The sequence below is a fragment of the Tyto alba genome, unplaced genomic scaffold (genome assembly GCF_018691265.1).
Source record: "Tyto alba isolate M040663 unplaced genomic scaffold, T.alba_DEE_v4.0 Super-Scaffold_13, whole genome shotgun sequence".
Taxonomy (NCBI): domain Eukaryota; kingdom Metazoa; phylum Chordata; class Aves; order Strigiformes; family Tytonidae; genus Tyto; species Tyto alba.
This window is the reverse complement of record NW_024881275.1, coordinates 25897644-25910905: the sequence shown is the minus strand read 5'-3', so window position 1 is coordinate 25910905 and position 13262 is coordinate 25897644. Positions and strand designations below refer to the sequence as shown.

At 33.6% G+C, this 13262-nt stretch overlaps 1 protein-coding gene across 2 annotated transcripts in view; it reads right to left on the bottom strand.

Annotated features, from left to right (window-relative positions):
* Positions 1-13262, bottom strand: part of FBXL17 (F-box and leucine rich repeat protein 17) — a 292438-nt gene that overhangs the window by 86922 nt on the left and 192254 nt on the right. For both annotated transcript variants that reach the window (XM_042787630.1, XM_042787629.1), the window contains exon 7: positions 6296-6372. In XM_042787630.1, coding sequence (XP_042643564.1) covers positions 6296-6372 — 77 coding nt within the window. The remainder of the gene's footprint in view (positions 1-6295; positions 6373-13262) is intronic.

The window sequence follows — 13262 nt, the reverse complement described above, 5'->3', positions numbered from 1 at the left end:
GTGTTTCTATAGAAATATGTGCTTCAGAATTCTGAAAGAATTAATATTTTAATGCAAAAGTAAACAAAACCACTTTACTAGCTGCTAGAGATTTTGTCAAAGGAAATAAGTATCATTAATGCATCAAACAGGGTACAGATCACTTACCACCTACTTATTCTTCACACAATTACTCCTTACAGTCTACTGGAGTTAAAGTTGCAGCCTACCCACAGGAAAGGAAACTAAAAGCTAAGCAAAGAACCTCAAAATTTAGCACTAAACATGAAAAATCCTGCTGATTTACTTCAGTGAGTTCAGGTTTCTAAATAATTAAGTCAGACAACAAAAAGTAGAGAGAAAATGTTTTTGTGGAGAGGAAGAAAAAATAAGTTTATAGGAAAGAAATATATGTGTTATTTTTATTTCACATATGTATAGCAATAAATACACAAAGCAATTAGATAATATAATACCATTTTACACACACACAAACATACTTATATATATAACATACATAACAACCAAAGAAAATAACAGAGACCCTGGTCCTTAAAAGATGATAACCTTATCAACACTTATGTACAAGCATGCACATAGTTTTCAGTGTGATTACTGTTTGCACACATTGACTTACTAAAAGAGTATGAAAGAGATATGCACAGGATAGGAAAACATAATAGGGGAAAGATTGATTCTGAGAAGAAGGGAATCTTAGAACTCAATATAGCGGCAGTTCAAAAGAATTTTCAAAGGGATAATGAAAGCTATATTTATTTAAATTATATAAACTAAGGAAGAAGTTGCAAAACAGTAATGAGTAAGGATGAAATCTTTCTAACTTAAAATGCATTTATTATTTGTTCCATTCTGTGTATCTGTAAGTGCTGCATTTATCCCACAAAAAAGTATCTCCCTTCCAAATAATATTTTACAAAAAGACATGGTGTCTTAAAAATAAATTTTAAAAGGCTAAAATTAGGAAAGAAATAGTTTTAGTGAGATCAAGCATTAGAGAGACTTGTTAATCCAAGTGAGCAGAAGCAAAACATTCTCTTTTGAGGAAATACCCACAGTATGCTTATTCTTCATGATTTACACGACAAATGCTAAATATTGGAGAGAAAACTCTCATGGAATTTTTCTGTATTATTCAGTAGGAACACTTGAACCCCTCATAATTAAAATATTTTATTTTAAACAGAAAGCATAGGTAGCCTAAATATTAAAACATTGGAATTTACCAGCATCTTGGAAAACTATTTTAACATCATTAGCTTTATCTCACTTCTCAGAAGATAATCCATAATCCAGTTATGAAGAAAAAAACCAGCTATGCCCCATCTATAAAATTTTAAAATAAAACTATATAATTCAATTATAGTTTGCTGAAACTCATCTTTTGCTTCAGCAAACATCCACACATAAGAAAAACCTTTTTAAAAAATCCTATGTCCTCAGAGACACTAAATATACCAGTAAATGATGAGAAGAGGCAATATGAAAAAGGGATACTCACAACTTTAGAAAACAAAAAGGCTACATGTCTAGAGAGCTCTTTTTCAATATTCCGAATCTTAAAGATAACAGAAAATACCACAGTTCATCTCAGAACCTTGTGCTAAGCATTTAGTCTGAAGAGGTTTGCACAATTACTTCACAGCTAGAAATGGTGACTTTTTATGTTAGGCAAAATCCAGAACTACTAGGTAATGGAAATTCTACAAGACAACTATTGAGACAAGTGTCGTCTTCTGCATGTTACTTGACAGGAGTTGTTATGAGATAAACATATTCCCCAAACTGTGCTAACTGTGCTCCTATTCACGACAGTTTGGGTACTTTGATTTTTCAGAAATTTCTTACATGATTTCTCACGCACAGCTGTACAAAGTGCTGCTTTTAAACAAATACTTCCTTCCAAACTTTCTTCAGGAGTTGTTTTTCGGTTTAGTTTTAGGGGTGGTGGTGTTTGTTTTGGTTGGTTTGTTTGTTTGTTTGAAATGTCTTTCTGCACATTCAGACAAAAAACACTGGTCTGAATATTTCTATAAAGTGGAAGTAAAGCATTAGAGACTTTTATCTTGCACTGCTGGTTAGAATGCAATTTTAAAGTAATTCTTAGTAAATTTACACTTAACATTACTGCAAGACCAGACCCTTAAAACATGTAGTCCTGTTCCACAGACTTGTTTCATCAAATCTTTTTTTCATCTTTCAACACAAAATCTCACTTTTATGTTTCAGAGTACACAACATTTACAAACTCTGTAAGTAATAATTTATTTAAAACAAATTCCCAGCACTAAAGATATCAATAAAACCCAGAACTAGAGCATAAAATTGAAAAGACAATTACACAATACTGTGTGTTCCTGCTGCCCTAGCTCACAGTTATACACCTTCACATCAACCTAATTCATTTGACACACAGTCCCCCGACAGCTGAGAAAGCCTCCCTTTCTTACTATTTCTTAGTAAAAGCTGAAATGCAAACCCCCCTATGTTTAAGCAAAGGTAAGGTTGTGACACAAATCAACAAAAGGCAGGAAACTCAAGGATAACACTGACAATCCATGTTTAATTCATGACTGTTAACAAAAGGGCAAAATGATAAGAGGAACTAGTGCCAGCTTTAACTTCACTCTGTCTGTGTTCTTTGGCAAACAGGTGTTTATCTCAAAGATTATTCTAATTCAGTCTCTCCTGTCAGTCTAGGTAAATTCTAGAGATTATTTAGCATTTAACAATGTACTCCATGTAAAGAAATTTTTAAGCCCGTTTTCGGCATCCTAGCATGTTACACTGTAACAAATATAATTAAAAATGGCATTTTAGAAATTATTATGCTAGACAAACATAAATAAAGATACTTTTCTATAAATTTTTCATAAGTAAATAAGGGATGCTTTCTTGTACACAAAAAAATACAAAATTAACCATTTTGTAATGTAACATGAAATAGAGCAATATAGTCTTTTTTCTCTCACAAGTTAACAACTCTTAGTATGTACACATACTTCAATTCCATTTTGAACCCTCTGTCTTTATGTGTAATATAATAAAACATTTTCCTGGGCAATGAAAGTAATACTGCCTATGACTATGTTATCAGTGTGTAGGGTTTTTTAATTAATCTTTTAGGCTTCAAAATAAAACCTAGGATTTTAGTGTGTTTTAAAAATACTAATTGTATATAAACATGTCTATCTGGTAGTTTTGCATACTGTCTTACTGTAGAAACTGGAAAACAAAAGGATGAAATGAAAAAAAAGACAAAGTTCACACTTCACAGTCTTCGCTAGAGTACATGAAATTACCTCACACATATATACCTATAGCATTAATTGCAGGGCAACAATAACAGTTTCTGCTGTAATAATTTTATTTATTTACTGCAATTATTATTATTATTATTATTTTTCCTTACTTGTCTCTCAAATGATTATAAATTTTGTTGGTAATTACCAATATTACTTTTTTTTTTTTTTTTTCAGTTGAATTGCTAAGCAATTCTGATCTTGTCCCAGAGGTCAAAACTCTGCTAACTTGCGGTAGCATTAAAAAATGTTGTTGAACAGTTTCAAAGAGGGCTTTTAAAATCCTTCATCTATACTCCGTGCCTGCATCTGTACTCCATAAAGCTGCAAAAAATCTACTTACCAGCTCCAGGTACATTTTAAAAAACCCAGTGAAAATGTCTACAGTTACAGTTTAAAGATGGTATCAAGATTTTAATTTCCAAAGCAAGGACAACTATGTCTTTCACCCTCAGAATTATCAAACACAAAAGCACTGTTGCATACATACGGCTGTATGCTCCCACCCAGCCATGGCCTCACAGAGCTTCAGACACTACTTACTTACTTATTGGTGGAGCCTGAACAATTATGGGTATGAATTGTAAGTCTTTGTAAGACGACAGGAGACCACCTGAATGATCCCACAAGTCAGGCACATACTTCTCAGCTGATTTTCTCTACTTGCCACAAATACAAAGGTGCAGAGGACATGAGGAGTTGAAAAGCTTTTGAGGAAGAGAATGGCTGCTCTTTTCCCTTTGTAGAAGAGAGGCAGCCTCTTTGATAAAGGAAGATCAACAACAAACTAAGTTCACAGTACTATAAGGAGCTCTCTTTTTTAACCTGACAACACCACAAACAAATCTGGGAAAGTCTTCCACTGAAGTACCAGGAAATAAATGAAAAAAGAAGAAAGGAAAAGGATGAAGCCTGGCTCCACCTTTCAACACTCTTGTTAACCTAATAAATATTCACTTGCTATCACATCTTTAATCTAAGAGAACATTTTTACTTCCTTATAAAGTATAAATTATGCATATAAATTCTACTTTGCTACAGTTTATTTTGCATTTTCAGCTCAGATATCACAAGCAGATGAATGTATTTGTCAGGCTGGCATGCTGAGACATACTGAAGATTATAATGATAATCAATTAGTCTTAATAATGTAGCAAAAATCAGCATCACAGCTGTTTTTCTGGATGTCTCACTGATCCATATTAGCATAAGTTGTAAAATTTTTAAGTGAATAGTAAAACCTAGTATCAACAGTATCAACCGAAAATGTTCTCAAAGTCCCAGTAACTGACTGCAATAAAGCTGAATGACTGCAGAATCCAACACATTAGTGACAGGTGAGCTTTAGTCTGCAGAAGTCAAAAGAAGCATCAGGTTGGATGACTATGGTTGTCAAACTTATCATCCAAACTCTACATATACTTTCCACTCATTCATTCTGTGAAACACACTTTCCACTTTTCATCTAGCCATGGACACTTCCTTTCCCCTCTCTCCATTCTTTCATAAGCAAAACTCTCTATCCTTGGTTTCTTTGCTTTAGTTTCTCAGTGTGTGTTTCCCTCCTTTTGGGAGAAATCCTGTTTTCTTCTCAATAGGTGCAGCCAATGAAGGGTGAAATCAGTGGGAGAAATTATTGATCCTCAAGATGCAGATTCCATTATTCCCATGATGATTCTTTCTACATGTGTTGTTGAAGCCAGAAGGGACAAAAGTACAGCTAGTAGATCTATGATACACAAGTGGACAGTCTCACTTCCAACTGAGGCCCTGCACCTCTGACCCTATAGCAGTGACAAGAAGCACCTTCATTGTCACTTTGTGTTCTACAGACAATTCCTCTCCCTGAATTTCCAGCAGGTACTTCCCACTTCACAAATTCAACTTGGCCAAGTGGTATCAAGCCAAGAAAAATCTGTTTTCAACATTGGCAAGATCTGTTCTACACGTGGAAGTATGAACAACTGCAGACCAGAGTAAACAGTGGTGTAAGTCCACACTCCCTCTTCTCTGCCATGCCCGAAAGTTCCCACAAGTGCTACAGCAGTATTGTGAGCTCATGTTCAAACACTGTGGACATGAGGCAAGCTGAACTTTGCAGACCAACATGTCCTTGAATGTATCAATGCAAACCCCAGTGAAGTGCAAACTTTGAAGGGGAAAATAAAATAACGCGTTTGTGACCACTGGGATGGTAATCTATAACTTTGACATGGTAATTCTTTATAAAAGCTGTGGAGTAAAAAGTTAAAATAAAAAAAGACTGAATGAGAAACAAAATAATCAGAAAACCTGAGATGCACATCCCACAGATACAGTTTGTAAATCCTACTGAAATTGAGGCATCTAAGTGGGAGATAGAGGTTTGAGAATTTGGGTTTATTGCAGAAAGACTGTCTTATTTGAGGTCAGTACCTTATTTGGAAAAAACCCAAACAAGATAAAACAAAGCAGCCACTGCAAAAATAGTCAACTGCTAAGAAGTTCTCCTATTCCATATACAAATTCTGTCTCTCTATGTGGCCTACTAGACAGAAAGCCTAATTTCTGAGGTGCTCCCGTCTATTTTATCATAACAGCATCTTTAAGGGATCAGAAAGTTAATTCAAATTTTATGGCCGACAATAGGCAATAAATCCACACTCATAATTGCTTAGTTATACTTTTATAGCATCTAGAAATGCACATGTATTTTTGGATTCTCTCCCAGATGCTCTCCTGGTCTCCAGCACAATTCAAATGGTACTCTACCCAGTCTGCCCAGTAACTGTCAATTCTATAAAGAACATTTTACAGCACATGCATACACTGACTTTCATACTTCTAACCACATATATTTTTAAGCATGTCAAACAGCCTTTGTACATTTCGCATTTTTATGGATAAAGGTCTTGAAAATTTTTATCTATACATTTTCAACACTTACATAAGAGCTTTTGTGAAAAGCTAGTAGAGCTCAGTCTTCCCCAAACCAAAGATATAGGTATATTACATACCATAATCAGTGATCTTACAGGACACTAAATACAGCTCTTTCAGGTTCCGGCCTTCTTTGGCAATCACTTCCACACATCTGGAAGACACATACAGTAAAATCACAGTTAAAATACAACAGATAGTTTTAAAATAGCAAGAGCACAATACACAAGTGTAATGTACTCTATATCAATTCCTTAATTTTGTGAAGTTGTTCTATACAATTCACTGAAAATGCATATGGCTACATGTATACACTGGAGAAAAATATTATTTTACATTGAATGTTTTTATTCTCATAAGTCTTTGAATAGGCAAGTTGCTTGAACTCTAGAGAAAAACTATAAATGCACTGTAATGATGACAAAAGATAAGAAAATGTAATTTTCAATTCACATTTTTATTTCTTTAGTGATTATTGCAGGAGTCAGCATTCATCAAGTCATGAAATGCTACATGCCATTGGTGTTCCAATATGTTGTTAGAGAAGCTTGTATAGATGTGAAGACAGCTCATTTATTTGCCTTGTCACAACTATGATGAATTTGCAATGAAACACCTAAGTTTTTTTCTGTTAATCTCCCTGTTTGATTTCTTGAAAGCAAGAAAATTAATATGAAAACTGAAATTGTGTTGTAAAATAAGAGCTTATTATACACTTGTGACCAAGTCTATATTAATGTTATGTTTACAACTACATTGTTTTTAATGTATCACTCAAATATATAGTTCAAAAAATGTTCTCAGTCCCATTAATGTAAAATGCACCACTGTTCAATAGATCAGCTAACATGACTACTGTGCTATTCTCTACATTGAGACAAGTTTTAAAGTGCATTTTATAGGATAAATCATAAGAATTCCTTCTGATCCAATATATTCCTCTTTAAATTTCAGATCTATTATCTACTTATCTACTCTGCCTCTTAAATCAATCCTTCTACAGTACACCAAATTAAATTGCCAATTTAAAAAAAAAATAGGTATTGTTGAATTTGTCCTAACTTTTGGAATATACACTTACATCCTCAGAGGCCTTTTCCTTCCACTTACCACCACCAATAGATTATCTCCCAATCTGATTTAAGTGTTCATGGTGTCAATTTTAGATTTTAAAAGCAACCACCTAATTCTTATAGCTTACAGTAACACAGTACCTGAGTGACAGCCCTTCACATCTATTTGTCCCCTCTCTGCTTCCTTCTAAAATCTAGAACAAAAATTCACTGCTACTAATAAAACAGCATGCCTCTGACAGAGTCCCATAATCACAGCTCCTTTACTACTATTTCAAATTTTCCACCCTTGAAAACTGTGAGAACCTAATTATTTAGAAATTTTTTGCAATGCTTGCCATTAGGAAAAGGTTGCCTTACTTTATCAATACACACAAAAAAAAAAGAGAAATATTTAACACAGTAACCCCTGACACAGAAGAAAACCAGGGTGAACCTCCAGATTCTATATTCATTTAAAACCGTAACCTCTCTGCTAAAAAAATGAGCAAGGATGGCAGCTATTTTTCTTTTAGAAGTTACACCAGGACTGTGCTTTTTAATATCAACTAAATTCAGAATTATACATTTCCATCAGGTTATTTTCCTATAAACCAGATAAGTTTTAGAAGATTAGACACATTCTATGTAAGTAAAAAACTTCTGTTCCTCTAAGAAATTATTTTGAACAAGATATTCATCTTTGTTAACTGGTTTATTGAGATCATCCAGGCCATGACAAAGACTTTTTATTTTTTATTACAGAAAAATAATTCCTAATGAGATTTTATTGTTGATATTAGTAATATGAATAAACAGAAGATCACTACCCTGTTTTTTTATTAGACAGTATGTTAATTAGACATTTCAAGTTATATATAATTGCAAAGTGAATGGACATTGCAGTTCAAGGAAGCTTTTATGAAGTCTTATCACATATATCATTTAGCAGAGTACTGAGACTATGAAACACTTCTTACCTTGGATAAAAATTCTGAACCTCAAAAAATATTTTGAAAATTTTATCTAATGACTCTACAAGTTTTCAAATTATTTCTGATCATTTTTACTTACTAAGAGACAATTGTTCAAAAATATAATATAGCAATCAGTGTCTAACAATACCACCACAAGATAGTCAAGAGGACATAAAAGGCTACATAATTTTCCCTTCAACTTCAGTTACACAAATTTTCAATCAATCAGGGTCAAATTTGTATTATCTACACATAGACATATCTGCATGTGCATCCTTCAGCATCCTTGTAAACATAAATCTCACAATGTTGACCATTCTCTGGCTTCAAACAAAATTGGTTCAGTTGTGAAGAAAGGAAGTTGTAGTTTCTGTCCCCTCTCACATAACGGTGCCAGTATATATTTGCAAGCTTGCCTTAACAAATATAGAATGCTAAAAATACAGTGCTTGAGAAGAAATTTTAGATGCAGTCATTCACCTGATTCCAGGAGCAAAGTACAGAACTATTTGCCTGCATGGCCTGTATAATTATATGCTTTAATCCTTCCAGATAGTGCCAGCTCTAAGGGTTAAAGTTTTTTGCAAGTGTCTTGAGTGACTCCAATCCTGTTCTCAGTGACATCTTAGAGTCTAAATAAAATACCTTCTACTTCCTCCTAATGGGAAAAGAAAACCTTCATAGTCTTTAGCTATTTCCATTAAACAGAAAAAAAGGGCAAAAAATGTAGCTTTAACAGACTCTTTTTTTTTTTTTTTAATTTTTATATTAATATTAAAATCATCTAACATCTAAAAATATGAAGTAATGACACATCTAGTTTGGAGAAGAAAAAAATTAAATATAGCTGAAGTATTGAACATACAATATTTTCTCCTGCCTTCTATAACTTGCATAAGAAAATCTAATTTCAGTTTTAATTTCTATTATCCTTTCTATAGCTCATCCCCATGTAAATCAGCTTGCAGAGACAGAAGAAACACTTTATATGGCCTCATTAGCCTTGGCTCTGTAAAGGGTTACACAATACCTATGTAAGAGTAGCTGTGTATTTATTACTTTTACTTTTTAATCTTTGTGAAACATGACAGCAAAGAAAAAGGTTAAAAGAACAAAATGAAATTAACCTTTTATAGAAAGCAAGGATCAAGTCATGTTAATTCTGTTGTAATAATCCATCAAAATGGTATCAGATTATTGCCATATCTATCTTTGGAAGTCTCTATATTTACAATGTTGCTGAATTAGACAACAAGAAGCCTAACCTTAAAAACACATAATCTTAATATTGGTAAATAAGAGAAGATAAATTATTATTTAAAGCAGTAGCAAATGACAGAAATGATCAAAATAAATACTTAAGCACCCCCAAACTTGGGGGCTAACCCTTATCTGTCAGGGAGCTAACACAATGCCTCTTGGACATGGTAACAACAGTGGTGTGCCAAGGCAGAGAGAAAATCTTTTAAAATCTCTTAACCAAAGGTTACTGAACAGGCTTTTATCAGCTCATCCTACTAATTTTAATAACAAAAAGACATGCAACATCTAGATGAAGCAGTGAAAGTCACAGGGACCCAGATATTTCTTTTACATTTTTCCTCCAAATACATTAAAATATACATGTTCTTCCAGGAAGAAAAGTAATTTTCACACTCAAAATAACTTATTAACAAAAATGAGACAAGGATTCATTAGCCAAGGAATAAAGAAATAAAACTATGATTAGAGCTTTGATAATAGAGCTGGTAAAATCTAAAATCTCTTAACTTCTTACGTTGTAAATGAGTATTATTTAGAAGCATGTAAGACGTGAAATATCAAAACAGAGAACATGAAATACTTATTTTAGGAAGAAACTGCTTATTCATTAAACCTGAAAACATTATATAGCAAATTCTTATGCCAAGGTTTCCCTAGGTCTACTCAATATTTTATGAATACTGTTCTCTGGTAGACTGATATGCTATTCAGTTTCACTGCATTTGATTCTAGAAGAAATTAATAGCACACACTATGAAATTTACAGTGCAATCAGGAGCAAGAAAAAGGCACAGAGCAGAAATTGATTTCACATAAACAAGCCAATCAATATTTCAGGAACCAATAATATAACTAAAAACATACCTACCTACTGTTAATACAAAATATAGTGACAAGACCACAGACGTTTGTAAGACAACTAGAGCTTGCTCAGCACTGTGATGTTGAACACATCAACATTCCAAAATTCCAAAGTTCATTATGTTCAGAGACTACAAAACCTAAGATTGCCTCTTACTGTTATCATGGACTAAAAATGTCCTCCTACTTGAAAAGCTAAACAAATCTCAAGAAGAAAATGATATAACTATAGTGTTGCTAAAATTCTTGCAATTAATATCAGGTAAAAACTCTCAATCTGGGTTAGAGAAACTAGGGAAATTTGTCTACCAACAGGTACTTGCATATACTGCTCTTCCCACCTGGTCTGTATACAAAACCAGAAAAATTACTTACATGTACAAAGATTTACTGGTATAAAGCTTCTCTGCAAATAAGTCTCTTCTTCAAAAATAACAAAAATGTATGACTGAGACATAGAAATGTCTACTAATAACTTCAAATTTAGGCCCATCATCTCAACAGCTCCCACATATAAATCTGTGCAATGAATTCACAAAGTCAAGGTTTCTGACTTTTCATGATGTAATGCAAAATATAAGAGCCTAAATATAACTAAAAAAAGATTAGAAAATAAGTAATTCAAAACTCTGTAATTTTCTTCTCTTAGTCAACCGATCCCTCCATTCTTTGTCTTAAACGAAAGCTTAAGGTTAATGAATTAAACTGTACATGTTTCTACCTGTAAGAAAATATTCAAAAGACCCTTGAGTTATGGAAAAGAATTGTCTTTTCTATATACATACACAGCTTTTATGTTTTTGGTCTAATTCTAAAAACATTGGAAAATCATATTTGCAAAAAATGGAAGTAACTAATGAGAAAATATGACTACAGTATTTCTGGTATAAGCGGTCCTGGGAGACCTTGTTACAGTCTGAGATGCTCTTCAGCCCGGAGTGAAGCTAATTGGAGTTACCATATGCTGGTTCAGAGATCACAATTTGAGGGAGTGAGTTTCACTCGCTGTACAGGTGTAAAAAACTCAAAACATTATGTCCTGATTTTGGCTGGAATATAGTTAATGTTCTTCCTGGTAGCTGGTATAGTGTTGTGTTTTGGCTTTAGTATGACATCAATGTTGATAACACACTGATGGTTTTAGTTGTTGCTCAATAGTGCTTACACTAAGTCAAGGACTTTTCAGCTTCTCATGCCCTGCCAGACAGAATGCTGGATCATGCCCGATATATGAACTGGGGGGAAAGCTGGCTGGGAGCCACTGCTCTAGAACTGTCTGAGCATTGGTTGGTGACTGGTGAGCAACTGTACTGTGCATCACTTGTTTTGTATGTTGTTGTTGTTGTTGTTTTGTTGTTGCTGTTGTTTTGTTGTTGTTGTTGTTATTATTATTATTATTATTATTACCACTACCACCATTATTATTTTCCTTTTCTGTCCTATTAAACCATCTTTATCTCAACCCATGAGTTTTACTTTTTTTTTTGCCTGATTCTTTCCCCCATCCCACTGGGTCGGGGGGAGTGAGTAAGCAGCTGTGTGGTGCTTAGTTGCCAGCTGGGGTTAAACTACAACACATTAACACACCTACGTGGTAAGACTCAAAATGAGTATCAGACTGTTTACATGGCTTCTTTGCATTTGACTGGTGTACATTTGTCTCTTAAGCAGTAAAGTGAACACCTTATTATCCTTCAAAACATAACCAAGATCACTAATGGGAACCAAAAGAGAGCTTGGAAAGATCAAGAATACTAAAACGTAAATGGAAAATCAGAAACCTTTCGCAAATAAATATATGGAGCTCCTCAAAAATTAGTGTTTCAAAGGTTAAATTTAAGCAGAAAATAGTAGCCAAGTATTAAATAATACAGTCATTGGCTTTGATGACTTGAACATTCCTATGGAGGGCAATAATGTAATATAATAACCACGTATCTCCCATAACAAAACAAAACCTCTTGAAGTATATAGAGCGTCTTGAGAAACTGATGTAATCTGAGGTCTTTTGCACTCATAAGGAATAACTTGAAGGCAAAAACAGTGAAAGGACTAACATTTTACTGAGAGATCTCTAAACCCTTGTAAAGCCTCGTAACAATAAATTATGAACTTCACATGCTGATGGATACATATTCTTGGTTCAGGATTCACTTTATTGACCATTTTACTTACATTATGAACAACATCTCTCAATATATTTGTTTTCAAATACTTTGTACCAGTAAGAGGTATTAATTTCACTTGTCTTTCAGTTATCCTGGTACACAGTTTTTGCCATCATTTTAACATTCCAATCACATTTAAAATATGTATTTTAAAATTGTTGTTAATTTGAATACCAAGAACTGCATCTATGAGAAACAATATTAATTACAGCAAAACAGAGTAAGACTTTCAATCAAAAACACAAACTGAATTTGAAAAGCACTTTTTGTCTGGAGCCAATATGGAAAGTGTCACTAGTTATACAAGTTAACAGCAATTAACTTAGGGAAGTCATTAAGTTCTGATTAGCAGGGATGTGTTCTTTAGAAAATCAATGTAATTTAAAATTAGGTTTACCAAACAGTTTTGCCGCTTACAGCACAAGGAAACAGATAAGCTTTTTTTCATGCTGGAACTCTCAGGCTACAGAGTTAAGGGCAGACAGGTCCCACAGTGTCTGCTTGTGCTCTGAGCTAGTCAGGTTCAAGCAAGCTCCAATCAGAGAGCTACACAGATAAATTAATCAGCACTGTGCTTAAGCTATTATGCCTCGTCTTTCAGCAATAAATATCTATTTTCAAATATTTATTAGTAGTCTTATCTAAAATTAAATGCATTTGTAGTTCCTGTTGCCCTGACTGCATGTAAATCCAGCAAGCAATTAAGCTAGGAAAGGAAAGATT